Here is a 25,883-nt window from a genome sequence, read left to right on the forward strand (position 1 = left end):
ACGAGTGATGCCAGAGCTGGAACTTCTCAGGAGAGGGATCGTGGCAGCCCCCATGCCTCCCTTCCCCTTGCTGCAGGACCAGTAATCCACTTCTCCTGTAGACCCCTGCACATTGCATCTGGATGAGGACGAACTTGAGTCCTGCTGGTTCTTTGGTGACCTAGGAAAGTCACCATCAACCCACTTGTGTGGTGGGGTCAGTGCTTATTTCCCCTCTGCCACTTGCAAAGTGGTTGGTGTGTGGGCATTAAAAAAACCTGTGTCACCCACATTCTTTTTCCCCTTCAGGTGTAGCAAGGGTTTTGTCCTTAAAAAGAACTCCAACAAACCAGCAAAAGAGTGAGAAGAAACAACTCCCTTTCTTGTGTGATGTGCCTTTGAATTACTGAGAGTTACCTGGGACTTTTTCCCAGTATCCCTGGGAAAGTCAGAGATTTGCTTTCTAGGCTCAGCAACAGAGGTCCTGGGAGGGCTGAAACAGGCTGAGCTCTACCCTCATTAGTCCCTGGGCACAGTGCCCTGTACAGGTTTGGAAAGGTGGGCATCATCCCACGGTCATCATGGGTACAGCTGTGCCGAGGCTCTCCCTAGAAAGGGAGGGACATTAAATACTCATGCCCAAAACTTTCCAGCCTTTTGGTCCCAATGTGGTTATCTGGGACTAACAGAAAGCAGATTTTGGCAGTGCTGCACCAGAGACCTCTTTGACAGAAACGTCAAAGAATTATTATCTCTGTAAAGTTGCTCAGCAAATGTCACCCACTTTGTGCACAGAGGTGACACAGAGCCTTGGAAACCATGAAAACTTTGAAGTGCTGATACTGACTAAACCCACTGCTTTCCAACCGTGCTGAGGTGGAAGAAAACCTGGTGAAATGTTTGGTCATAGAGAAGACTCAGATGCTGTGGGGTAGACCTGGTCAGTGGCTGCCAGTCCAAGGCATCCTGTGGGAAACCCTGATGCAGAGCCTGTGCTAGCTCCAGTAGTGCTGCTCTTCACAGGGCTTTGCTTTCACGTTGAGCTGTTGAGGGCTGCTGGTGGCACATGGAAGTGTTTGTCCGTCCAGATGTTTGTCTCTTTGTCCCTGCCAGCCTGCAGGGATAGAACACTGCTGTCCCACTGACTTCTGTCACACTGTGTGAGGCATGGTGTGGGCCCCTCACCTTCCCTGCCAACCCTGCTACAACCCTGGGCTGGGCACACACACCTCTCACCCAACCCAAAACAGATGTTGCGTGGCTGCCTATGGGCGCTCAGTACATCATCTCCAGGATTAGGCTGTCTGCAGCAGAGCTGCAGTGTCTGGAGGCCAGCTGGTGCTTGCAGCCCCCTCCTGCTCCCAGCTTTAAGGCAGTGACGCACTGCCAGGACACGGGCAGAGCAGTCAGATGCATGGAAACGCTGTCTCCCTCGGACAGCAAAGCTGCTCCCTTGCAGCTCGGTCCCCAAGCACGTGGAGAAAGACTCCTTTGCTGCACTTCTCCAGCCTCCAAGCTGGTTTGAAAAGTAAAATCACCTGGCAGAGACTGAGCCACTTCACTCATATCCTTCCTCATCTCACTTTTTAGTGAAACAGGGCAGTAGGGCAGTGAGTGTGGGTTTGAGTTGGTAAGACTGAGAGCAGGTGAACGAGAAGTGTTGGGAAGAAGGAGAAAGTTAGGCTAAGAGTACAGCATGAGAAATGCTTCTGGATTTGAGAGTGCTGAGAAATGCTTCTGGATTTGAGAGTGCTTTCTGCTGCTTTGGGAGATGGCTGGTGGATTTGGCAATGGAGATTAGTGGGTCTGGCAGTGGAGACCAATGAGTTTGATGATGGAGACTGGGCAGACTTGTTGATGGAGACTAGTGATTGTGGTGGTGAGGGCTGGATGGGTTTGGCCTTGGAGGCTGGGTGGTGGCAGCAGCTGGTGGGTTAGGTGGTGGGAGCTGCCACTGCTCCAAGAAAGGCTGGCTAGGGTTAAACCACAATACCTCATGACCCTGGGCTCTGTTTGTTGTGCTGGTCACTCGGGACAGGAGAGGTGGTGTGTTGCATGGGACTACTTGGCACCAAAGCCAGCTCAGTTCAAGTCACTGCTGCACTTGGCACTGCTTCTTGTGAGGCTTCTCCACTGGTTCAAGTGGCTCCTGCTATGGTAATTCCCATAATATGCCACAGTGGTTTAAAGGTATTTTTTCCATTCCAAAGTTCACCCTTGATCCCTTTGGAGCAGGCATGGTGCCGGGTAGATAGGCACCATTTTTCCTTAGATGTTCAGTGTCTAGCAGGAAAGTTCCTAGCAAGGGAGGCCCTTCTGGTCTGGGATGGTGTCCTTTCTGGTCTGTCTCTGCATCATGGTGCTAATGGTGTCTGCTGAGGAGAATGCAGTCCACCACATGCACGCTGGTTTTGGGGTTGTAATTTCTCCACTGGCTCCATCACTCTTGCTGGGTGCAGAGCATGCTGGGTGCTGCCACTGGATAATGTAAATCATTGCTAGTAAGCTTTGAAATCAAATTGTAACAGACCTCTGCTTCCTGCCGAGCTGCTCTGGCACACAGAAACACAGAAGTTCCCTGTGGCTCAGAACCCCACAGCAAGCACATTGCCCTGCTGCAGACAGTGCTGCTTGGCAGGGACTGTGCTGCCTCACCCGGTGTGCCCCGCCTGGATTGCCCTGCTGCTCAGGTGGCCCAAGGAGAGGGTAGAACTGGGAGTGTTGTGGCACCGAGGCTCCCTGTGGCTCCACCTGGACAGATGGGCAGAGTCCAAGGGGATGGGGTTCAATAGCTCCAAGTGCTGGGTGCTGCACTTTGGCCACAACAACCCCATGCAGAGATACAGGCTGGGGTTGGAGTGGCTGAGAGCAGCCAGACAGAGAGGGATCTGGGGGTGCTGATTGATACCTGCCTGAACATGAGCCAGCAGTGTGCCCAGGTGGCCAAGAGAGCCAGTGGCATCCTGGCCTGCATCATGAATGGTGTGGTCAGCAGGAGCAGGGAGGTCATTCTGCCCCTGTACTCTGCACTGGTTAGACCACACCTTGAGTGCTGTGTTCAGTTCTGGGCCCCCCAGTTTAGGAGGGACATTGAGATGCTTGAGCATGTCCAGAGAAGGGCGACGAGGCTGGGGAGAGGCCTTGAGCACAGCCCTACGAGGAGAGGCTGAGGGAGCTGGGATTGGTTAGCCTGGAGAAGAGGAGGCTCAGGGGTGACCTTATTGCTGTCTACAACTACCTGAGGGGTGGTTGTGGTCAGGAGGAGGTTGCTCTCTTCTCTCAGGTGGCCAGCACCAGAACGAGAGGACACAGCCTCAGGCTGTGCCAGGGGAGATTTAGGCTTGAGGTGAGGAGAAAGTTCTTCACTGAGAGAGTCATTGGACACTGGAATGGGCTGCCCGGGGAGGTGGTGGAGTCGCCGTCCCTGGGGCACTTCAAGGCAAGGTTGGACGTGGCACTTGGTGCCATGGTCTAGCCTTGAGCTCTGTGGTAAAGGGTTGGTGATCTGTGAGGTCTCTTCCAACGTTGGTGATACTGTGATCCTGTGAGGGGGCTGGGCAGTGTGAAGGGCAGCATGGGCAAGGAGCCTGTGTGGGTCGTGGTGGCTCAGCAGCAATGCACTGATTTCAGCAGAGACTTTTGGGCATTTCCGTTAGTACATTTCAAACATAACCACCATTAGTCCTTCCACAAAGAGAAAAGTCTTCATTATGCAAATTCTCATCTTAAAGCTTTATTCATGTGCTTCCTGGCAGGCTTTCCTTTAATCTCAAGAGCAAGATTGCTTGGAATTACCATATACCCTTGTTAATTGCATGAAAAAAATAAATTCAGCAGAGGTTGTTTTTGCCATAATCAAGAGAGATTTTGATTAGTACTTCTGGAAATCAAAATGTTTCTCTAGGAATGGGGAACGAGGATGGCAGTGTTGCCTTGTTCCCTGCAAGGAGCAGGGGCCGTGCTGGCTGGGGAGCTGTGTCCCACCGCTCTCCCCTGGCTGTGCTCTGGACTAAGGCAATATATGCCTGGCATCAGCTATCAGTCCTGCTGCTGTGGTGGGTGCAGGGGCCGAGTTGCACCCCATGTTGCTTCCAGCAGAGCCCTGCCTCCCTACATCCTTATGGGCTGCCAACAGGAATGTTTGTTAAGAATCATGTCCCTGGGCAGTCTGTCTTCCCTGCAGTGGCCGAGGATCTGGAGGAAGTTCAGAGTCTGCTTTTCAAAGCAGAACTAATTTCAGAAGGAGGTCTGTGTTCAGGAGACAGCTTGAACATCTCCATGTCTGGGAGACAGACCTCATGTCTGGAGAGAAGTCCAGCTGCAGTGAGGGTGTCCTTACCCACCTGGCCCACCGGTGTTGTTCCCACAAACCATTTGTAACATGCCAGCTCCAAAGGGCTGTGCTCTCCTTACACTCACAGGATTGTGCTTTGGTCTTAGCAGTCAGCAGTAACTCAAGGGTTGTAAGCAACTGGGCACTTGTAAAGGAATTTCCCGTGTTTGGCTGGTGGCTGAGACCAGCACCTAGGCAGTGGTGGTGGAGAGCATCAGTAAGTCTGAAGCTCTGGTCTGTTCTGGATGGGATCACTGCTTTGGCCTATGCCCAAAGAGGTCCTTGGGGACCCCCAGTGCTGTCAGAGGCATCCCAGATGCTGCAGAGTGTACCTGCACACACAGAGGAGTAACCATTGGCTCCCCACATGCCTTGAGGCAGCAGGAAGCACCACTGTGAGGATGCAGTCCACTATGATCAATGGGACACAGTTCTGCACCCAAACCTGCTCCATCCTCAGCACCCAGCCCAGAGTGGGTGCCCTGCACAGGGAATCAGCTGCGTGTGCCAGCCCCAACTCAGAGCCACACAGAGAAGATGATCGCTGGGGAGACCCTGGTGCTTTTGGTTAGCTCAGCACATGCTTTCCTCCTGCTTTCCCACCTGCTGCCCACCGCATCACTCCCGAGCAGGTTGATAAAAGTCAGGCAGTTTGAATTAGTTTTGCTGCCCTTGTACCTGCTTTGCATTCCCCTGTAATCTCCTGGGCTGTCAATCTCGCACCGTGGCGGGCTCGCAATTCCCAGGGCAGCTAAGCACATCTCTGTTGCACAAAGAGACCCGTGGGCTGGCACTGAAAATGGAGTGCACCTCGCTCCGAGTGCCGCAGATGGCTTAGCAAGATCCTGGGTGTGAGTTATGATACTGTAATTCAGGCTTTGTCCAACGGTGGGCCCTAATTAGGATAGATATATAATTGTAACAACTAAAAAGCTGACGAGTACAATTGTGCATTTGAGCTGCCTGCTTCAGGAAATAATGAGGAGAGAATACATTAAGGCACAGCCCCCTTCTACCTTCAAAGAGCGGCTAGCTGATTAAAAACACCCCCGGCAAGGCAAGGGGACTCGCTGAGAGGCAGGGGAGCCTGTGGCACCGCCTCGGCCGTAACTCTCACCTCTGTTTTACAGCCTTCTCCCACCGCAGCTGTAGCCTTGGGATCCCCCATCTCCCTGCTCTGGAGTTGGGGCGTTCATATTAGGTACCAGAAGATGACCTGTATTGGTTTCTTCTGATGGTCCTGTTAAAGGAGAATATGGAAACACATCATATTTGCCCATTTTCCCCCCTACCGTAGACCTGCAGTCCTGCAGATGCTCCAGTGCCCTTGGCCAGCTGGCACACATGCCTTGAATCGCCACCCAGCTCCCACTGGGGATGTGTGCCTGCTCCCAGCAGCATGAGAAAAGAGTTCTTCCAAGGACCCAGTGCAGGAGTGGGGGAAAAGACCCCCAAACTAGCACAGTCATCGGGCCTGACAAAGGTCCCCTACTGCTCCCCAGCAGAAAGCAGCCAGCAGAGGATGATTTTGCTTATCAGTGGCTTTACGGTCCCATAACAGGTTGTGGGCAGCGTGAGAATGTCATAGAGGGCAGGTGAGATGTCAGGGCATGCATGAGTGATGTGCTTTAACCCCAGCTGGCAACTAAGCCCCACACAGCTGCTCGCTGACTCCCTCACAGTGGGATGGAGGAGAGAATCAGAAGGGTGTAAGGAAGAAGACTTGTGGGTTGAAATAAAGGCAGTTCCACAGGCAAGGCAAAAGCCATGCACCCAAACAAGGAATTCATTCAGCACTTCCCATGGGGAGGCAGGTTCAGCCCTCCCCAGGAAAGCAGGGCTCAATCACAGGCAACACTAACTTGAGAAGACAAGAAACATCACTCCAAATGTCCCCCCTTCCTTCTTCCCCCAGCTTTAGACTGCTGAGCATGGCATCATCTGGCATGGGATATCCCTTTGGTCAGTTAGGTCAGCTGCCCCAGCTCTGTCCCCTCCCGAGTCCTTGTGCACCTCCAGCCCATTTGCTGGTGGGGTGGGGTGAGGAACAGAAGAGGCCTTGAGTCTATGTGAGCACTGCTCAGCAGTAACCAAAACATCTCTGGTTATTAACACAATTTTCAGCACAAATCCGAAGAACAGTCCCACAGCAGCTGCTAGGGGAACAGTTAACTCTGTCTCAGCCAAAGGCAGCAAAATGGCCCTTCTGCTATGATCATGGGGCAGGTCCAGAGTCCCAGGATCAAATTGATTTGGATGAGACAGCACATGGAGCAGCAGTGTCATCTCCCAAAAACCTGCCTTTGCAGACAGACCTGTGTGCTGAGTGCTGCTTGGGCTTTACGTAGCTGTGAAGTGCCAAATTTGTTACCACTTAAAAACCGAATAAAAGAACCAAAAGGGAAGTGTTCTGCTCTTACCTGTTGGAGCAAGCAGACAGGTTTGTGTGTGTGCCATGGCAGCATTTGGTTACTGCTCCTTAAAAGGTGTAACATGTCTCTGTAACAGCCTCTGCATGAAACAAAGATGCTGTCAACTTCAGTTCCCTGTCAATCTGTTATTAGTCCCTGCCAATGCCTAGGGGATTCCTGGGTTTCAGTTGCTTTGGAGAGGATCTCAGCTTGCTGTGGACTGCAGTAGGAAGGCCCCTGGAAATGGGCTGTGCCAGGTGCTGCAGCTGCCGGGGAAGCTTTCACCAGGTGATTCCATGCACCAGCAGCCTTCCTAACCTTCCCGTGGGCTCCGTGCACATCCTTTCCCGGTGGCAGGGGTTCTCCTGGGATGCAGTTGCAACCCAGCACCTGTTAGTGGTTGCTGATTTACATTAGCCCCATAAGAATGGAGGGCCCTGAGTACCTTTCATTCCCCCGGGCCCACTCATGTGCCAAGTAGCTCTTTGGAGAGTGATTTTGGAAGTGGCACCCTCCGTGGGGGGGGTACCCTGTCCTGCAAGAAGAGCTGTCACCCAACCCAGGGAGGTGGAAGTGCTGCCCAGCTGATGGGCCTCCAACAGCTAGGTGGGGGAGGCAGGGCATTTTTTGGAGGCACTTGCATTCCTTGCAGGACCCATGGTGGGGAGGTGTCTTCTTGCAGCTCCACAACCCCTGTAGCCCTTCTGCAGAACAGCAGCAAACTGCACACTCTCATGGCTGCTGACTGTCACTCTCTTTGTATCTTTGCTCCCACTTCAGAGGCAAAGCACAGAGAGGATGCAGTAACTGCAGGGCTTGGTGTGCTGCTAGTCAGTGCCCTTAACATTTATTTAATCACAGAGAGCAGGGAGGAGGGGAGGTGACATCCTCTGGCATACCAATCTGACTCTTGGTGCTGCCACTGTCTCCCTCCTGCCAGCTCACTCTGCCTGCCATGGAGAACTGAAATAAAATGCAGTGATGATGCATTTCCCTCAGTTGGGTTTGCATGGCTTCTTGCCCTCTGCCAGAGATGAACCACGGTTTTCCCCTTCCACCTATTTTTAAACACAGATTAAAACTGAAAGGCGAAGTCTGTCTGGTTCCTGAGAATCCCCTAAAGGCTGGGGGGAAAGCCATGCAGGAGAGGGGAGCTGACATGAAAGTTGCAAGAATAGTAAGAGTGGGACAGTCAGCCTCAACAGTACTGATCCCGTGGGGTGTCAGCAAGGGTGTGCTTTGGCAGGGTGGAGCTGGGCAGGTGTTTTTTGTGCACCGTGGATGGTCTTGCATGTTCCTTACTTTTGCTGCTTAGCATGGACACACCACCTGATGGCTCTGTGGCTTCACTCGGGTTGCCGGAGCTGGAGAGCATCGCTTGTCTCACAAGGCCAAAGTTTCACCAGCAGTAAGGCCCAAGGGGCAGATATATTGGCAGAGGAGCAGAAAGGGGGGTGTGTGGAGGCTGAGAGTGCCAAGCACAGCCCTGTCACACTGCTGTCCTGTGCAGGGGTCACAGGGCTCCACCTGCGCTAGGGCATTGCTCCTGACTTGAAGGGGAAGCCCTGGCATGCTTCCTGCTGATGGGAAATGCAGCCATGTGCAGAGACCTACATCACTTGCACACACACCCAGCAGCAGCTTAACAGCTCAGAGGCTCAGGGGTGACCTTATTGCTGTCTACAACTACCTGAGGGGTGGTTGTGGCCAGGAGGAGGCTGCTCTCTTCTCTCAGGTGGCCAGCACCAGAACAAGAGGACACAGCCTCAAGCTATGCCAGGGGAAATTTAGGCTGGAGGTGAGGAGAAAGTTCTTCACTGAGAGAGTCGTTGGACACTGGAATGGGCTGCCCGGGGAGGTGGTGGAGTCGCCGTCCCTGGAGCTGTTCAAGGCAGGATTGGACGTGGCACTTGGTGCCATGGTCTGGCCTTGAGCTCTGTGGTAAAGGGTTGGACTTGATGATCTGTGAGGTCTCTTCCAACCTTGGTGATACTGTGTGATACTGTGATACTGTGATAACACTGAGCACTCTTTTGCCATGGGAGAGAAGCCCAAAGCAATTTCCCAGCTGTAGACCCTGCATTTCAATCACCCTCAGGTCTGCTGGAAGTACCTTTAAACAGGCAGCAAAGGCAATGAGATGTGATGTGTGAGTAAGTGAAACCGCAGCTGGAGGTGTCGCGGTACTTAGTGACCACTCTCAGAGAAGTTTTGCACTGAAATGCTGATACCTGCTCTCTGATGGACTGCTGCCTTCCAGTTGTTATTGTCCTTGTCAGTAAAGCTTTAAATTTATTCATGAAGCACGCCGGAGCTCAGGTGGCAATAGCTAAATCCATTTAGCAGTAGGAATAAGAGGAAAGCCATTTTAATGTTCTCTTACAGTGCTGCAGTACTTAGCAAACCCAAAGGATATTAATTACTCAGCATGCTCTGAGATGTAAAAGCATGAATTTATCAAGACAAATACATTTAGAACTAGGGTAAGTCAACAGTAATTAACAGGAGGTGATAAAAAGATGGAGAAAGGAAGGATTAGCTGGCCCTATCGCAGGAGAACACAGCGCAGCACCGAGCTGTCCCCGGGATATCATAAAGTGACTGGAGTTGTGGTGAAGCATCTCCAACAAAAAAATCTGCCTGTGCCTGTCAGCTGTATCCCCAGGATGGGAGTTTGCATTACCGAGGCAGAGTGATGCGGGCGGTCTCTGAAGCGCTAAGTCGCGCTTGGCAGCCAGCAGCAGCAGCAGCGTTTTCGTGCCAGGGCTCTTGTGAAGAAGAGGTGCATTGGGCTTGTTTGGTCATCACCAAGCTCGTCGGTGCTGTCCCAGTGTTTTGGTGGCGTTCAGCAGACATATAATCGTGAGCACAGCCACATGGAAGTGGCAGCCCTAGAGATGAATTGTTAGGCTCTCCTTGACAAATTTAAGCCTAGCATTTGTTTTCCTACCACATCCATTAGGGCAGACAAATGGAAAACCCAGAGGTGACTGCTCTGCAATTTAACAGTCACAGCATTTGGAGAAGGCTGATGTCTTCCTCATCACCGACGATGGGTCAGGCTTGGAAAAACCCAGAAAGCTCTCTAAAAACGAAAGCAAATGAGCCTAGCTATGTCATATTTAAAGGCAGCTTACTTTGTGCAGAGTGAGTACAACCAGTGCTGATTCTTTGTCTCCAGGGCATGGGGACGGCTCAGAAGACTTCAACCTAGAAGATGCCCTCCTTGACGTTGTCACCAAGAGACGTAAGTCACCTTTATTTGCTCTTTTCTTAGAGAGGAAACCAAGCAGATGGCAATAGAGGTCGTTTGTTCTTTGGGGGCTGGTGCTGGCGGGAGAGTGGGGGCAGGTATGGACTACCTCATCGCCTCTGCCCAGGGCAACGCAGTGTCTGGGCTTGCTGGTGAGTGGGACCCGGTTGGGATAGGCCTGCAGAAGCTGGTTGCTGGCCATGTGCCCTTTGCTTTTGTTGTGGCTTTAGGATAAATTGTCCTACCATAGGGATAAAAGTCCTCCGAGAGCAGAGATTCCCGGGGGGGGCAGGCAGCCTGTCCCAGAGGGAGGCTCAGGATGTTGTAATCTGTTACTCTGTGTTCTGTGTCTCCCTGTGTAGGGGCAGTGTGCAGCCAGCATTCCCTCCCCTCACTCCCTGAGCACACAGCTTGGGCTGCTGTCTCTTGCTGGGTGGGGGGGGCAGCAGCCTTCTCTGTGCCTTGGCTGGCAAGCTCATTTCTGCCAAGTGCTGTGGGGGAGGCTTCGGAAGGCTCTGGAAGGGTTTGGCCTGGTAGATGCAGGTGGAGAACTGGGCCAAGGCAGATTGATTTGTGTATATCTATTCCCTTTGTGCCTTTATATCTTTCTTACTTTTGGTTGCTTTTGTAAATTAATATTTTCCATTCAATGTCCAATTCTGTGCAGGTGTTTCTTTATTTCCCTCCTCTGGGGTAAAATACCTTCCTGTCCTTTTGCCCTGGGCAGCTCGTGGCTCAGAACTAGGTCAGCTTTCTGATTCCCATCAGCAAGCCACAGAGGCACACCAGTGCTTGGACACAGCAACCATGCTGAACATCTCTTTTGCTTCCTCACCTTCCTTATGAACACCTACCGTCAAACCTGACCCTGTTTGCCTGGAGGCTAATGTGTGCTGACTACTACACCCGTGTCCTTCTCTGGTCCCTCTGTGACCTGGCATCCAGGGATAGCAAATGGCACCATGCTTAATTTCAAGTGTAACCTGCCAGTCAAAGGACACTCATTTCTGAAGGGGGTGCCTCGCTCTTGGTGTGCTGGTATTTAACACTGTGCTTTGGAACACAGTTTTTGTGCAAGCTGGGTTGAGGCCATGTCCCTGAGAGGATAACAGCACCTGAAAGAGCTCAGCCTCAGGCCTGGTGCAAGCAGCAGCGAAGTATGGGGACTGGATCGGAGTTTGCATTGCCCAAGGGGCAGGAAATTCAGCAAAGCAGCTCTCATTTTACACTCGAAAGAGACACCTCCTTGCAGTGATTTGGGTTTAGACCAAGAGTGGTCTGCATTCAGACACGTTGGTGCCTCCCCTTCACTTCCCAGCCACAGAACACTGTGGTGAAATTGCAACCACCAGTGCCCAGAACCACTTACTGCCCATCTATCCCCATGTGGGTCATGGTGACCATCCCCCAGATCCAGCACCCACCTTGACTGCAGTAGGGAGCACTCTCTGTATGATGCCAGCCTCTGCCATCACACCAAAAGCACTTGCAAGTAGTTAAGTGAAAGCTGTACCAGAGTTTGAAGCCTCATACATTATAGTTTCCCAAGACACAGGCACTTGTGCTGGGTTACGCTGGAGTTCATGTGGGATGCTCCATGCGTCTCTCCTAGCATGCTGGGTCCAGCAGGAGGGGGATAGGTTAGGCAGTGGAGTATCAGACTTGGTCACAGGTCTGAGGAATCTCATCTAGGATTTTGCAAGGCCTTTAATAGAGCATGTGGGAGTGTGGGGAGAAACACCCTACATCCACCCTGTGCAGTGGGAAAGCAGCCTTTCTCCAGGATGGAGCAAGAGCCAGCACTGTCCTCACAGCCTCCCCAGCTGCTGTATCAGCCCAAAATAAAAGCAGACAAAGGGTCTGGGGTTGGGTCTTAAACTATGCCAGCATGCTAGAAATGAAGCCCAGCAGAAGCACTCTAGCATTCAGAGGTGCAAATGGAAATGAATGGGAATAGAGCAGCCACAACTCGTGCTCATAATTTATTCATATCCTTGTAATGCTAGCCACTATTAATAGATAGTGGTTTACAGGGAGGGGGTGGAAAAAACATTTAAATCAGCCTCTCCATAGGCTGAGTGGAAGGGGTTTTTTTAGCCCAGGAGTGGCTAGGGGAGCTGGGGTGTCACCAGGATTTCTCCAGCTGACAGAGAACCCCTCCATACATAATGCAGCACTGGAATTTGTCTGTTGTGTAACTAACAGACCAGGCAGGGAGCAACAAGACATTGGCAGCCTGGCCTTGATTTTCACACTGTTCTGGTCAGTGTCTTTTTTTGCTCTGTTTACTGTTGTCTCCAGGAGTCCTCCCTCAGAGCAGATCATTACAGCTCTCTGCTCTCCATGTGGTGGGCTGCTGGCCTGCACAGAGGCAGCGTTCAGCCCCTGCAGAGCCCTGGGCTCAATCCTGCATGGAGCTGCAGCCTCTTGCCTTGGTGCATGGCAGTCCCACTCCTTGCAGCCATGTGTTGCATATGGGGGTTTGGTGGCTCTGGGCTCCAAGTGTACAGATTTAGACTGGTGATGGTCAACTGGAAAGCTTGTGCTGAAATCTTTGCCATTTATTTTCAAACCAGAAGTGACACATTTTTGGTGATGCCCATGACTAACATCCTCCTCCCTATATGTTTTGTCACAGCCACTCCCAAAGGCCCCAGGAAGCCGGCAAGTGGGACAGGTGAGACCTCCTCACATGTATCTGATTTAAGCACAGCAGGAGATTTGCTTCTCGTGGGTGTTGTAGGCACAGGCTGCATGTGTGCCACTGGGTGCTGCTGCCTTGGCAGAGGCTTTGGGACACCTTTGCTTGCCCATAAGAGAGCTGGTAGCAGCGTGCAGATGTGCACTCCTCCTGTGTAGCTCAAGTAAATGCAGTATTGATATTTCTGTCCATGCTGAAGGTGAGTGGCAGTGAAGCACTTACAGCCAAGGCTGAATTTTGCACACTTTGCAGTATCCTAATGGAAAAGACACAAATCATCCCTCAGCTACACAAGGGCTTTTGTTTCTGGCTGCATGGCACCTGCTAGCTTTCTTTCCATAAGGGACCCTAGAGGATACTTGCCTTTCTTTTTTCACTCCAAGATAACCCCAACCTCTACAGAGAGGCCCAGCCTAGTGACATTTTCCAAAGCCAGGGGACAATGTTTCTTCAGCTATTCGTGCCTGTCAGATGTGCTGGCTGGTCATGTCCACAGTACCTGCCCTGGCTGAGGCAGCTGCTTTAAAAATTCACCCAAGTTTCACTGCTGGCAGCTCCTGTGGCTCAGTTCTGGCTAAACACACTACTTAAATATAGTGCAGTCACAAGAGCTGAGGCTTGCTCAGCCCCACCAGAGGAGCCCAAAATAAACCGCAGCAGGGGAGCACTCAGAAGTGAATCCACTTGCCCTCTGTGAGGCTCTTGGCACAAATTTAAGCAAATCTGACTGGCCACTCCTTGGCCACTGTGGTCGTTGCTTGGGACAAGAAAAGCCAAGTGCCAGAAGCATGCACAGGGCTTCAGCATTTGGATCACAGCCCAAAAGAGAGGCCCTTGGAGCCAATAAACTCTCCCTGAGAAATGGATGCATGCTGAAGCTGAAGCTTCTTCCCCAGGGAGTGCTTTTTCAGATGAGTGATGGCACCAAAGGGCTCCTGTGACAGGTTGCTGTGCTTTGGTCCCTGTCCTGTGCATGCGCTGCTGAGGCTGGTGTCACTCCTGCTGACACAGGAGCCAGTGGCCTCGGGCTGTGGGGAAGTGTACTGAAAGCCTTACACCATCCCCACAAACGATGAGGGGTTTAACAGTCCCTTCTCTCCCAAACAGGCTTTGATTTGGCTGATTACTTTGACACCTTTCCGGAGACTACCACCAAACCACCCAAGCCAGCTCCGAAGCCCTTCCCCAGGCCAGGGAAGCCAGGTACTGCGCAGCTCCCTGAGCCCTGGGGAGGGTGCAGGCATGCCCAGCTTCGGGGCTCTGGATGGGAAAATGTCCCCCAAGGCAGTGAGGAGCCATCCCAGGAGCCGGGCAGCTGGGATCCAGCATTGACATCTGAGCTCCAGCCAAGTGGTGGTGACCACCAACAGCTGACTTTATAGGTTTAGGTGGGAAAAGGGTTTTTAAGGTCACTTCCAACCTAGCCTGGCCCTGCCAAGTCCACCACTAAACCGTGTCCCTCAGCACCACAATTACACATCTTCTAAATACCTCCAGGGTTGGTGACTTCACCACTTTCCTGGGCAGCCTGTTCTAGGACTTCACAACCCTTTCTGTGAAGAAATTCATCATTATGCCCAATCTAAAGCCTTCCTGGCACAACTTGAGGCTATTTCCTCTTGTCCTAATGGTGGTCCGATTTTAAGCCTCTTAAAAGGTGATCATGTCCTCCTGCTCCACTGTTCATAGCAGAACTGGCAGAGTAGATGCTCCAGATATGCCCTTTTCTCTTCCTCACCCTCCCCACCCTCTGCCTGAGCCACATCAGGGGGCTTTGCCAAGCAGCATTTGTAGAGCAGCACCTGGATCTTTTTCAGCAGTGCCTGGTAATGTTCTTGTGTGCCATGGGTAGCTGGCAGTGCAGGGCTGCCCTCACTGTGGCAGAGCAAGGTGGTAGCATGTGTCCCACCTGAAACATGTCTTGGGGGATTTTCTTGGTAGCTTTGTCTCCTTCTCAAATTCAAGCCCCACTGACGTGCTCTGGTGCAGGGGATCTCACCACCCACAGAGGGCTCAAGCATGCCCAGGGCACCAACAGGCAGGATCTGCCCCTGGCATCAGGGGCAGCTGAAGCTGCGGAAGGACCAGAGCACTGCAGTGCCCCACCACAGCCCCAGTCTCCCTCTGCAGGGTGGCAGCTTCCCTCCAGGGTAATGTCATGTTGAGCTCTTGGCGTTTTGCTTCCCTTCAGACAACAGCTTTTGGGATGTCATCCACACCACCACAACCAAGCAGCCAAAAACTACAAGGGCTCCCCCCAAGCACTCAGGTGAGTGTGAGCTCCCCAGTCCCCATGGCTTTGCCCTGGCTTCACTGCTGCACAGACAGAGGCACGGGTGGATGCTGGACCAGTTTGCATTCCCCTGCCTGATTTAAGGCTGTATGCTTGCTGTCCTCCCTGGCGTGGCACAGCACAGCCATGCCAGGTTCCGCTGGGCTGCTAATGCCACAGGCTGAGGGCCCCCTTTCAGCCAGCTGCTTTGCTGCCTGCTCAGGTGGAGTTTTGGCAAAAGGCACTCCCACACTTAAAGGAACTACTAAAATATTAACAGTGAATTTTGCTGTGAGGAGGGCTGAGGAGTTCAGGTTGGCCACATGGCAGAGTTTTAGGCAGTGTTCAGCAAAGGCAGTAGCTGCGGTGTTGGAGCTGGGCTGCTCAGGGTGCCAACTAGGGGGCAATGATGCCAAGCAGTCATGGCTCAGGTGGCTCCAGCCTGCACAGCATAGCCACCTCCTTCACCTCCACTGCTGGACCCTGGGGAGCACCTGCTTGGCTCTGACCTTTCCTACCCAGCCTGATTTGTCTGGCTGCCTGGTACTCGAGCCATGGTGTGAGACCTTCTGTGGAAAGAATGTGGCTTTTCTCACCACAGTGATACAGGGACATGAAACAGGATGGGTTTGGAAGAGCTGCAGAGCAAAGCTAGGAGGTACTTCTGTCAGGGGCCATCATCCCTTTCACTAGCACTTTCTCCTGACCAAGCTAACCATTTCCTTGATTAATTCATTTACTGCAGAGTCCCTTAGCACTGCTAACCCTCATGTTGTTTCTTAGGAAAGAATCCTATGGATTTTGACTTGGCTGATGCCCTTGATGATAAAAACGATAGGAAAGATCCCGGGAGATCGAATGTAAACCCAGGTGAAGGTATGTTGATTTCCCCTCTCCATGCTGCTTGCCACCAGGACTTGAAGGAGATCCTGCCCTGCCCCTCCTGGGAACACGGTCTCACTGCCAGGCACCATCGCTGCCAAGTGACAGCGTAAGGAGAAACCCAGGGGCTTCCCTGCCCGAGGCACCTGGCTGCAGCCAGCACTGTTGTCTCTTCCCTGCCCACGCAGAGGAAGGGAAGGTTTCCTTTCCTGCAGGGAGAGAAGGAGCCCCCACCTCAGTGGTCTCTGGCAGAGAGGGGCTCTGCCTAATGAACTGTTGCCTATCTGCAGGTTTCTTTCTCAGGGTCTCTTCTGACCCATTAAAATGTGGTGATCATGTTAAGTTCCCCCTTGCCCATGTACCTGACAGCTATTTAACCGAGGGCATGTGCTGCTGAGGTTCCCACTCTTTGCCAAGACATAAATCTGGAGCAGGCTGAAGGCCTGGCATAACACACACCACAGGCTGGGAGAGGCTTTTTCCATCTCTAAAATACTCTGGTAAATGAATCACTTGTCTACCAGGATTGTTCCCTTGAGCACTTGTGCTGGAAAGCAGACTTTGCATGGCTAGTTTATTGATGTCGAGATGGCTGTATACCCTGCTCACACGTGTAATTAATAGTCAGATCTTTTATTAGATTGCATTAACTAGCTGACTTGTCTGCACTTGGACATTCTGGGCTTATTGAGGTTCCAGAATCCTGCAGCAAAGGTTGAAGTGTTGAACCGCTGGAGCACGGCATCCATCACAAACCAGCACACACATTCCTCTGGCTTTGCTGCACCCTGGACTGCCTGAGTCTTCTCCAAGAGCCAAGGGGTTTTCTCTTTTTACACTCACTACTAAGCCCATAAATCTGGGTTTTGTGGTAAGCTGGTGAATAAGACAGATTCTTCCAGGCTGTTAAGGCAAAGGTAACACTTCCCAAAGTGCAGCATCAGAGAAGGAGCCTTTTGCTGGCTCGTTTGATCATGCATGTTGCTGCACTGTGAAGATCCCTCTGGGACTGGGACCAAGAAGTTCAACGGCTCCACTCATTCAGCTGCTGATTCCCAGGCCGTGCTGCTCTGTGCCTTTTGTGCATGAATTAAACATTCCTTCTTCGACCATGTCCAAGACATTTTTCACCTGTACAAGATGTGCTGGTGTTCAGTTCTTCCACTAGACCTGCTTTTTCCTTCTGGGTAGGAGTCAGGTCCCTGCCTCCTGCCGGACCCTGAGATGATCCAGCTGGCTGACTGGGAGTCCAGTGGTTTAAATGTGCATGCCTACCCCTGCTCTGGGCCTTGCTGCACAGAGAGCCCCACACAGCTCTTCAAAAGAGCCACAAGATTTTAGAGAAAACAATCAAATAACAGGAGCCTCTGTCTGCCCAGCAGAGGAATATGTCCCCAGGAGCAAGGGCTTGCAGGAGGCCGATCCCACCCCGGGTGTGTGATGCTCACAGGTGACCCCCACCCACAATCCCCCAAAAGTCTTGTTTCTAGGCCCTGTCCATCCAAAGGCATTTGGGTTTGGGCATCTCTCTCATCCCAAGCCAGCCACATGCTATTTCCCCTTCCCGTGGCATTGTTTTCTCCTTTGGGAAGGAGGCTTTGGTGTTTTGTTGGGAGAATTTGGCTTCGTGTGGGTTAAGAGGCTAAGCTCCTCCAACTGTCACGAAGCCCGTGGCCACTACCTCCCCTGGGGCCATGTCTCCCTCTGGGTGCCACCATTTGTTGCTGTTGTTTTGAAAGCATTTTCAGACAGTGACCTGGAGGATGTCGTGGCCGGTGGCTACAGCCCGGACAAGAAGAAGGGTAAGTGGTGACCTATATACCTTTGGTTGCTTTAGCAGTCACAGCTTGAGCAATAATCTCCGTGCCAGCCACACTCCTAGGCGCCACCTTGAGCAGAGTGGTGCTCATCTTTGATGGGTCTCCGTCCTGGGGCCCAGGACACACAATTTCTGGCCTCTGTGGTCACACCTCATGCCAGCAGTTGGAGGTGTGTACTTTTGACCTCACAAAGGCTTTGCAGCTCTAGCTGCCACCAGGGCAGATGGGATCTGCAATTTGCCTTCCACCATGCAACCACCGGTTGTTGTAACGGCAGAAAACCAGCAAGAATGGGATAAGTTGCACATTGCAGGGATCCACATCCTTAAATGCTAAAAGCAGCTGAGTGAAGAGATGAACACCACAAGCCAAATCAACAGTTAATGAATCCCCATGCCAAGGACAAACTGCATTGGAGACATTAATACAATGCTGACCTGCTTCCATAAATTCAGGATGCAAGTGGCTCAGTGAGGACTGAAGCTTGCAGCAGGAGTGGCTTCTCCTCTCAGCCCTGTTTCTCCAGGGAAGGTGATTTTAAAATAGACTTTAAGCCAAGTGAAGATCCCTTGCCATTATAGAGCTTAGCCAGTCACCTCTCTGCTGCACAAGTGTGCTGTGTGTGACTGTCTGACAGCATTTCATTTATCTGCTTGTTACACCAACGGTGGCATGGGGCAAGCATGAGGTTAACCCGAGGTTAACAGGCAGAGGTGTCCTCTGCAGAGGCTCCCTCCAAAGTTGCCCCCAGGCCCATGTGATGGGAGAGAGGAGCAGCTTCAGACCTCTCTGAGAAACAATGAGGAGCCACCCTGGGGAGCCAGCAGAGGTCTGGGACAGCAGAGACACTGCACCCCACGGGAACATGCATTTGCTCCCCAGCCCAGAGGTGTCCCTGGTGCCGGGTTGCTGTCCCTCTCCCTGCTCCCTCTCAGGCTGCCTGGCACAGAGGTGGAGGGAGCAGAGGGATATGAGGCCACTGACAGGCTCACATCTCTTGCAGGTGATGGGGGTAGCACTAACGGCGACTACGGAGGTAGGTACCACTAGGGCCATAGGAGTGGTGGAGGGACGGGCTGGGTGGTGTGGGCACCCCTGTTGCACAGCACCCTGCTCTCTCTGCACCCCACAGGCACAGCAGTGGAGACAGGAACAATCGCCGGTATTGCCAGCGGCCTGGCCATGGCTCTCATCGGGGCTGTCTCCAGCTACATCTCCTACCAGCAGAAGAAGTTCTGCTTCAGCATCCAGCGTAAGTCCCCCCAACATGGAGTACCCCAGGGGTAAAGAGTAAACATTCCTGAATCCCACTGCCATTTTCCAAGCTGGAAGCTGGAAGGGCTGTCAGGCATCCAGTGACCAGAGCTGGCAGAGCAAAGACCAGCTATGGATTATGAAGCACCCCTACCTGGTCATGCATTGCACAGGCAGAGACCCACCAGCCCCAATATTCCCAGCACCCACTGCCACTCCACAGGCTGTGCACAGCCCCTCACACAGCCAGCCACAAAGATGAACACACTGACACCAAACAGGATAAATATGGAAAAAGAACACTCCACCCTCCAGCAAGCCAAAAACTCCCCTAAAATTTCAGCAAGAGGTAGGAAAAAAATCACCAGTCAGAAGAGAAGGAAACTGAACAAGCACCTGCAGCTGTGATACAACCCAACCCACCCTCCCACAGGCTTGCAGCACTCACTGCAATTAAGGGCAAATTAAGCAGCAAAGCTTCATGCTCTCACGAGGCACCTTCTGCATCAGCTGCCCCATACAGCTGCTGGGTGTAAGGGTGTCCTGACAGCATCACCCCATAGCACCAGCCTGGCTGTTACAGGGTGGTTATAGTCAGATGCAGGAAAGCTCTGTTTAGATTCCTCAGCTGAAATCTGCAAGCCTACTTTGTTCTGGGGGATGGGTGTTTGGGGTTGGAAGTTTCTGCTGGAATCGTGCTATTTTCCCAGTTGTGCCTGAGACAAACAGGAGCATTTGGGTAAATGAGATCAGCAGGAAAAGTCAAATGAATGTGATGGAATGGAACACCCTTATATATTCCCCCCACTTAAATGATATTTTGGCAAGAATAAATAATTAAAAAAAAAGAAGAGTAAAAGCTTTGATGAGGGGGAAGCTGAGAGACACAAAGCCCCAGAAAGGCGGCAGGAAATTAAAGTTAATTATAAAGGAGGATTAATTTAAGCCATCAGACATGGCATGCTGGGCTAATGTCAGGCCTTAGATGCATTGCAACGCATGACAGAAATCTAAGAGCCGTCAGCTACTGCACAAGTGGCTTTTTATTGAGAAACGAAAATTGCATTCGGTGTTATCCCAGCAAAACACATGTCTTGGAAGAGGCAGCAGTGCTGTGTGATGACCACATCCTTCAAGCACAGAGGAACAGGCTCAGCTTTTTCCCTTGCCCACCTGTCCTCCTGTGGTGGCCAGGCTGGGACTCCACTGCTTGCTTTTGAGCTTCTGACCAGCATCTGCTGGTTCCTCTAAAGGATGAGAACAATGCTGACTGATAATCCCACTTTCTTTTCTTACACCACATCTGCTGTGCCCTGGGCTATGTCTCATCCTCTCTGTGTTCCTCTGCCCAATCTGCTTTGCTGTGCCCAAGCAGGATACTAGTTGTAAGTGCTGCTCTGGCAGGTCCCCTCCTGCCTCCACAGCTGGACCAGCCACAGACTGCCGTGTCTATGCTGGCATGGAGGGTTCTTCAGTCACTTCTTCCCTTCTGTGCCTTGCTGGCAGCAGCTGCCCCGTTACTGCATGAAGTCTGCCACTGCACTGCTTTGCCTTGGCTCCAGCACTGCTCCCTGAGATACATGAGATACAAACGAGCATCCAAACCTGCTGGTAGGGCACAGTAGGTCCCCTCCACACTCTGTATTGCTTTTGGACGCACATGAAGTTTAGATGCCTAAGAAGTGTGTGTTGCATGGCCACAGTATGGACTGCCTCAGCCCTCCTTTTGAAAACTAGCATGGCCACTACCCCATCCTGCTCCCTCCTTAAGAGGGCAGTGGTTAGCAAAGGACTCTTGTGTCTGCCTCTTTCCAGAGAGGTCCTAGAGAAGCAACAGAGCACAGCTGAGGTGTGGTGATGCATCCTAAACAGCCTTTACTCAATCCTCTGCAATTCTGGTCTGGACCAGGGTGATCAGAGCCACCTCCTTGCATTTGCACATCCTCTCAGTGCCACCTTGCAGCCACCTGTCTCCCCACCAGCCTTGCCCCTTTGCCTGGGCTGCACTTGTTGCAAACACTGGAGTCTTCTTTGCATTTAAATAAGGGACTTATTTAGGATTTGACACCCCACTGGGATCCTGCTTCATCACCACAGCCCAGCGTCTTGCAGCTCTGCATAACTTAGCTGTTAATGAGAACTAGACCATCTATCCGTGCTGAGCCACCGCCCCCGCTACACAGCAGCCCTGGCCAGAAGCCGCAGCTCCTCCATGCACTTCTGGCTGAGCCTTAGCACAGTGATTAGCCTCGGTGCTTCGTATGATAAAGATGAAGCAAGGAACTCAGAAAAAGAGGCTGGTGCTAGAGGCTCTGCCTTCTAGGTAAGCCTGTGTGGTCACTTTAAAACCCAGCCACACTTTCTCAGCTGTGTGGTTTACTAGTATTTCTGTGCTGCTCTTAGTGCAGAGGAGGTTGCAAAAAGGCATTTTGTCCTTTACAACAGGTAGGCCCCGTGACCAGGGCTTTTAAGGCATCAAAGCAGATAGCTTTTACTTTCTACCCACCCATCTCACTTTCTTTATTGTTACTTCTCAGAGGGACTTAATGCGGAGTATGTGAAAGGAGAAAACATGGAAGCTGTTGTAAGCGAGGAACCCCAAGGTGAGAACCTGGCATTCCTTACCCTGTCTGCATCCAGCCACAAAAGCAGCTTTACTGAGGGACTTTCTTAACATCCCCTGTGCTGTACTGAGTCACTGCATCTCTTTGATGAAGACAGCACTTAGGTGATGCTGCAGCTTTTTGTGAAACACCCACCACAGTGTTTTCCCCCCTTTATTGCACATAAAGGAAAGCCATGGTAAGAGACTAAGAGGCTCTTGCTGCAAATGCTGGCAGTTAATATTTAGCTTTCATGTTTTCAGCCATCAGGAGTGGCTTACACAAGAAAACTATGATCCTTCTTTCCTAAGATAATTGAGGCTGTGACAAAGGCTTTTCCACTGTCACATACAACCAGCCAGTACTGGGCACCCGTTGCTTGCACTATGGTTCCATCGTGTGCTATTGTACTCATCATCTGTTGTTTTTTTTCCCCTTCTCTCCCTAGTTAAATATTCAGTACTGCAAACACAGTCAGCAGAACCACCAAAACAAGACAGTGCGAAGATTTAAAAGCGTGACTTGGGGCTAGAAAGGAATCAGTCAGCAGCAAACGGAGATCTTACATGCTTGTAATTTAGCTTATTATTTAATTTGACTCCAAAGCTATTTAATGTGTACTTAGGCTTGAACTGGCTTCTTACTGCTCTAGGCTTTAGGGTTAGAGTGGTAGCATTTGTGTACTTTTTTGTAAAGAGGTTTTATGTTTACAGCAAAGTCATAGTGTAGGTTTCATGTCCAGTTGTATGCAAACCAAACAGATGGTGCTTCAGTAGTGGTCAGTTTTAATTAAGGGACAAGGTCTTTTTTGAGGAGTTGAAGAGCTTACAGGATTGAGGACAGTGAAGTGCCTGTACATAGCAATCCAAAGCAAACCATACAAAGACTTGTGCCCCCCACCCAGAAGGAAATGATCAGCAACCTACTGTGCCTCTTAGATGTGCACAAGTCTATGGGACTAGATGGGATCCACCCGAGGTTAACTTAAGGAGCTGGCAGATGTGCTCACCAAGCCACTCACCAATATCTGTCAACAGTCCTGGCTAAGTGGGCAGGTTCCAGTTGACCGGAGGCTAGGTAATGTGACATCCATCTACGAGAAGGGCCAAAAGGATGATCCAGGGAACTACAGACCTGCCACTCTGACCATGGTGCCAGGAAATGTCGTGGAGCAGTTCATCGTGAGTGCCGTCACACAGCACTGACACCACAGCCAGGCAATCAGACCCAGTCAGCACGGGTTTATGGAAGGCAGGTCCTGCCTGATCTGATCTCGCTCTACAGCACGGAGATGCACCTACTGGATGCGGGAAGTGCCACGGACATTGTCTACCTGGACTTAAGTAAAACCTTTGACTGTCTACCTGCGTTGGCCCTGAAACTAAAACTGTGTGCTTGGATGTTTTCAAGGGCAGGTGCAGATCTCATTCTCACTAGAACAAATAACAGATTGAATGAGCAAGAAAATAAAGTAGGTGTCTGTTACAACCTGTAACGTTCACCTCCACAAGAGAGGTCAAGCTTAGCAAGATGCACTCTGACATCTGAGGCAGCAAAAGGATACAAAGCTTCAGCCTTTGTGTCACTTGCTAACCTCTGAAAGAGGCAAAATCTCCTGACAGAATGCTCCATTGCTGTCCTGCAACCTTCTGGGAAGCACTGACACCACCACCTAGATCCCTGTGAGCAAGAACTCACACAAGCCTCCTCAGTGCTGCAGAACCAGTAGTATCAAGACCTGACCTTCATTGCCTTGCAAGAATTTGTGTTTATGTTTTTAATTCCTCCCCAACCCTTTTTTATCACTGCTCAATTCTGACACTGCCACTTTCTGCTACATTTACCCTAATCAATAATTGCCTGAAAAGCATGCTCTTCAGTGAAGGAAAATTCACTTCCTAAGGTGTAAAAGGTACTCACTGTTTATATATAAACCTGAAATGTTTGCATTTTTGTACTGTTTTGCAAATCCCACATTGTGTGAGTGTATATATATTTAAAAGAAATGCTTTTCAGTTTGAAGTACAAATTCACACTTTTCAGGTAGACACAACTTACAGAAGGCCTGGCCAGGAGGTGAATCAGCCTAGGAGCATCACTGCCTAATAGCTCCATTTGAAAGGAAATTGCCTAGTAGCATGGTTAAGTATTTTGCAATAGCTGCACAATTCTTTCTGCTCTTTCTAACACTTGCATTTTTAAAGCCTTACACTAGCTCTGGCAGAACAGCCACGGAGTTGCAAGGGAGATGAGTTCTAGGGATAAATAGTGCCTCACCTATTCAGAACACAACAATACTGCTATAAACTACTGCTGCTTTGCTCTATGAATGTGCTGGGATTAGAAAACAAACAAAAAAGAAGTAGTTATCGGTGAAGATAGAGCTGGGATGCACTTTTTGTTTGCTTACTTCCAGAGAAGGGTTTTCATGGGGGAGGGACTCGGCTCACCTGCGGAGGGTTAGCTCTTAAACTGCTACAATAATCACGTGCAGGAATATAGGTGCCTCTGCCATACAGCGGAGTTTGGCATCTCCATTACCAAGTACCATCTCCTGGTTTTCTTTCTTAGCCAAATACATTTGAGAGCTGTAGCATAAAAAACGTTTTGAGAAGGTTAGTGTAGGTGTTACACCATTACTAGGAGCCATTTTCCTGGCTTAGAGCGAGCAAACTCCATTTCTCCTTTTGCCAGTGATGGTGTTTTGTGCAGATGCAGGTCGCTGAGTTTACTGCATTCACTGTGCCCTCCCTGTTTGCTTAGTGGGCAGTGCAGTGGGGTGTTTACAGCACCTACTCCTCCTCTGGGAAACTCTTACACAGGAACAGAGGAGAAACAGATGGAATTCACCAAAAACAAACAAGCCCAAAGCAACCCACAACCCCCAAACCAGATTTCACTTATTCTTTAGAAGCTAGAAGTCCTCCTTTCCCCAGGGCCTTTTCTATGACTTTGGTGAACATTTAATGCCTCAGTGTTAATTTCTATGTATGAGGACAGCCAAAAATGCCCAGTGAAAGGGAGTACTTCTTCCAAGGTGTACAGTACCAGAATTCAAGATCTCTTTCTCTAGGATTTCAAATAGGCAAATATGAACAAATACTTCACTTGAAGAAATGAAACCACCTGGGTCTTCTCTTCAGAACTGGACAAAAGTTTTAACATCTAAATGTCAGTGCAGGTTTAAACTGATTGCAGTTTGTTGCAGTTTGTCTCCTTCTTCATCTGAATTGTCAGAGCAGTCTCCAAGAAATAGAGTTCCTACCGTCTAATGTACCTTAGGCATTACAGCAAGGGAGAAGACTCCTCTGTATTTTCCTAGTAGTGACCCAAGCTCTGAAACACCTGACCTAGAACTAACCTTTCCCTCTAATTTAATTAGTAACTCTTCTCTTTCAGTTGGGATATGGAATTTTAAATCCTGCATTTAGGTTTTGTACACCTGGTGTGAACTTCCTCGTCCTTTGTAAGCAAAGGCCACGAAAGACTGGAAAACTGGGATGATTTGAGTCCAAAAATAACGTATCTACATGCAGCTCTCCTGAGAGCTTAGGTGCTACCTGTGCTGCGAGCTCTTTTTACTATCACGTCTCCCTTCAACTTAACTAAAGCTGGTTTTAATAAAACTATTCCCTAAAGGTTTCTCAATTACAGAGAGAGCAAAGAATTGGAAGGATTTAACTAGCTCATTTCCTGTTGGTGATTCTGTCTATTCCTTGCGTTTTCCTTTGGCACTACTGTAGCAGTTTCTCTGAGTTTTGGCAATACCATAGCTGTTTCTTCCTTTCAGGTTCTTCAGTTGAGAATACTGGCATGAATTTCAGATTTTTTTTGGCACTACAGACTCAAGTCCTTTTCATGCAACCCCACTAATGAACTCTTACAAGTGCTGCATTGTTGTTCTTTACTCATTTGTTGTGGCAGAAGTGGAATTAGGTCATAATACCATTTCAAATTCCAAAGAAGTAAGGTGAGCCGACAGGTTAAGGCTTTTAAAATCTGCTTCTGCAACAAAGGAGGTTCAGGAACATACAAAGTTCAGAAAAAAAGGTGTGAAATTAGAGAATCTTTGTCATTTTACTTACAAGCAAGGCCTACTGTTTGTTGATGCAGAAGTGATCTACATCAAATGAAAGTTCGGCGTTGCGCTGTAAGAAAGTAATTTTGCTAAATGTATGTAAGGGTCATGGGGTGAAAGTCAGAATTTGACTACCAATGGAAAATGCCAAATAAAACAAGTTGGTTACTAAGACATTTTAGACTTGAGTTTTTTGGGTTTTGTTTTTCATATTGGAAGTTCACTGCAAATGGTGGCCTACATCTTCTTTGTACATTACCTCTTCATCAACTACACAGATTCGGATTGCACTGGGTT

The 25,883-nt window shown here is 50.4% G+C and overlaps 1 protein-coding gene across 1 annotated transcript in view; it reads left to right on the forward strand.

The window, feature by feature from the left end:
- The window catches only part of CD99L2 (CD99 molecule like 2), a 35,042-nt gene extending 9,280 nt beyond the window's left edge, over positions 1-25,762 (forward strand). Inside the window, exons 2-11 of the mRNA XM_064159580.1 lie at positions 9,905-9,970; positions 12,615-12,653; positions 13,785-13,880; positions 14,869-14,946; positions 15,733-15,825; positions 17,571-17,633; positions 18,655-18,687; positions 18,784-18,903; positions 21,443-21,508; positions 21,957-25,762. Of these exons, the coding sequence (XP_064015650.1) occupies positions 9,905-9,970; positions 12,615-12,653; positions 13,785-13,880; positions 14,869-14,946; positions 15,733-15,825; positions 17,571-17,633; positions 18,655-18,687; positions 18,784-18,903; positions 21,443-21,508; positions 21,957-22,021 (719 nt within the window). The 3' untranslated portion in view covers positions 22,022-25,762. The remainder of the gene's footprint in view (positions 1-9,904; positions 9,971-12,614; positions 12,654-13,784; positions 13,881-14,868; positions 14,947-15,732; positions 15,826-17,570; positions 17,634-18,654; positions 18,688-18,783; positions 18,904-21,442; positions 21,509-21,956) is intronic.
- Positions 25,763-25,883: the final 121 nt, after the last annotated feature.

Source organism: Pogoniulus pusillus, chromosome 19 (assembly GCF_015220805.1).
Source record: "Pogoniulus pusillus isolate bPogPus1 chromosome 19, bPogPus1.pri, whole genome shotgun sequence".
NCBI classification, from domain to species: domain Eukaryota; kingdom Metazoa; phylum Chordata; class Aves; order Piciformes; family Lybiidae; genus Pogoniulus; species Pogoniulus pusillus.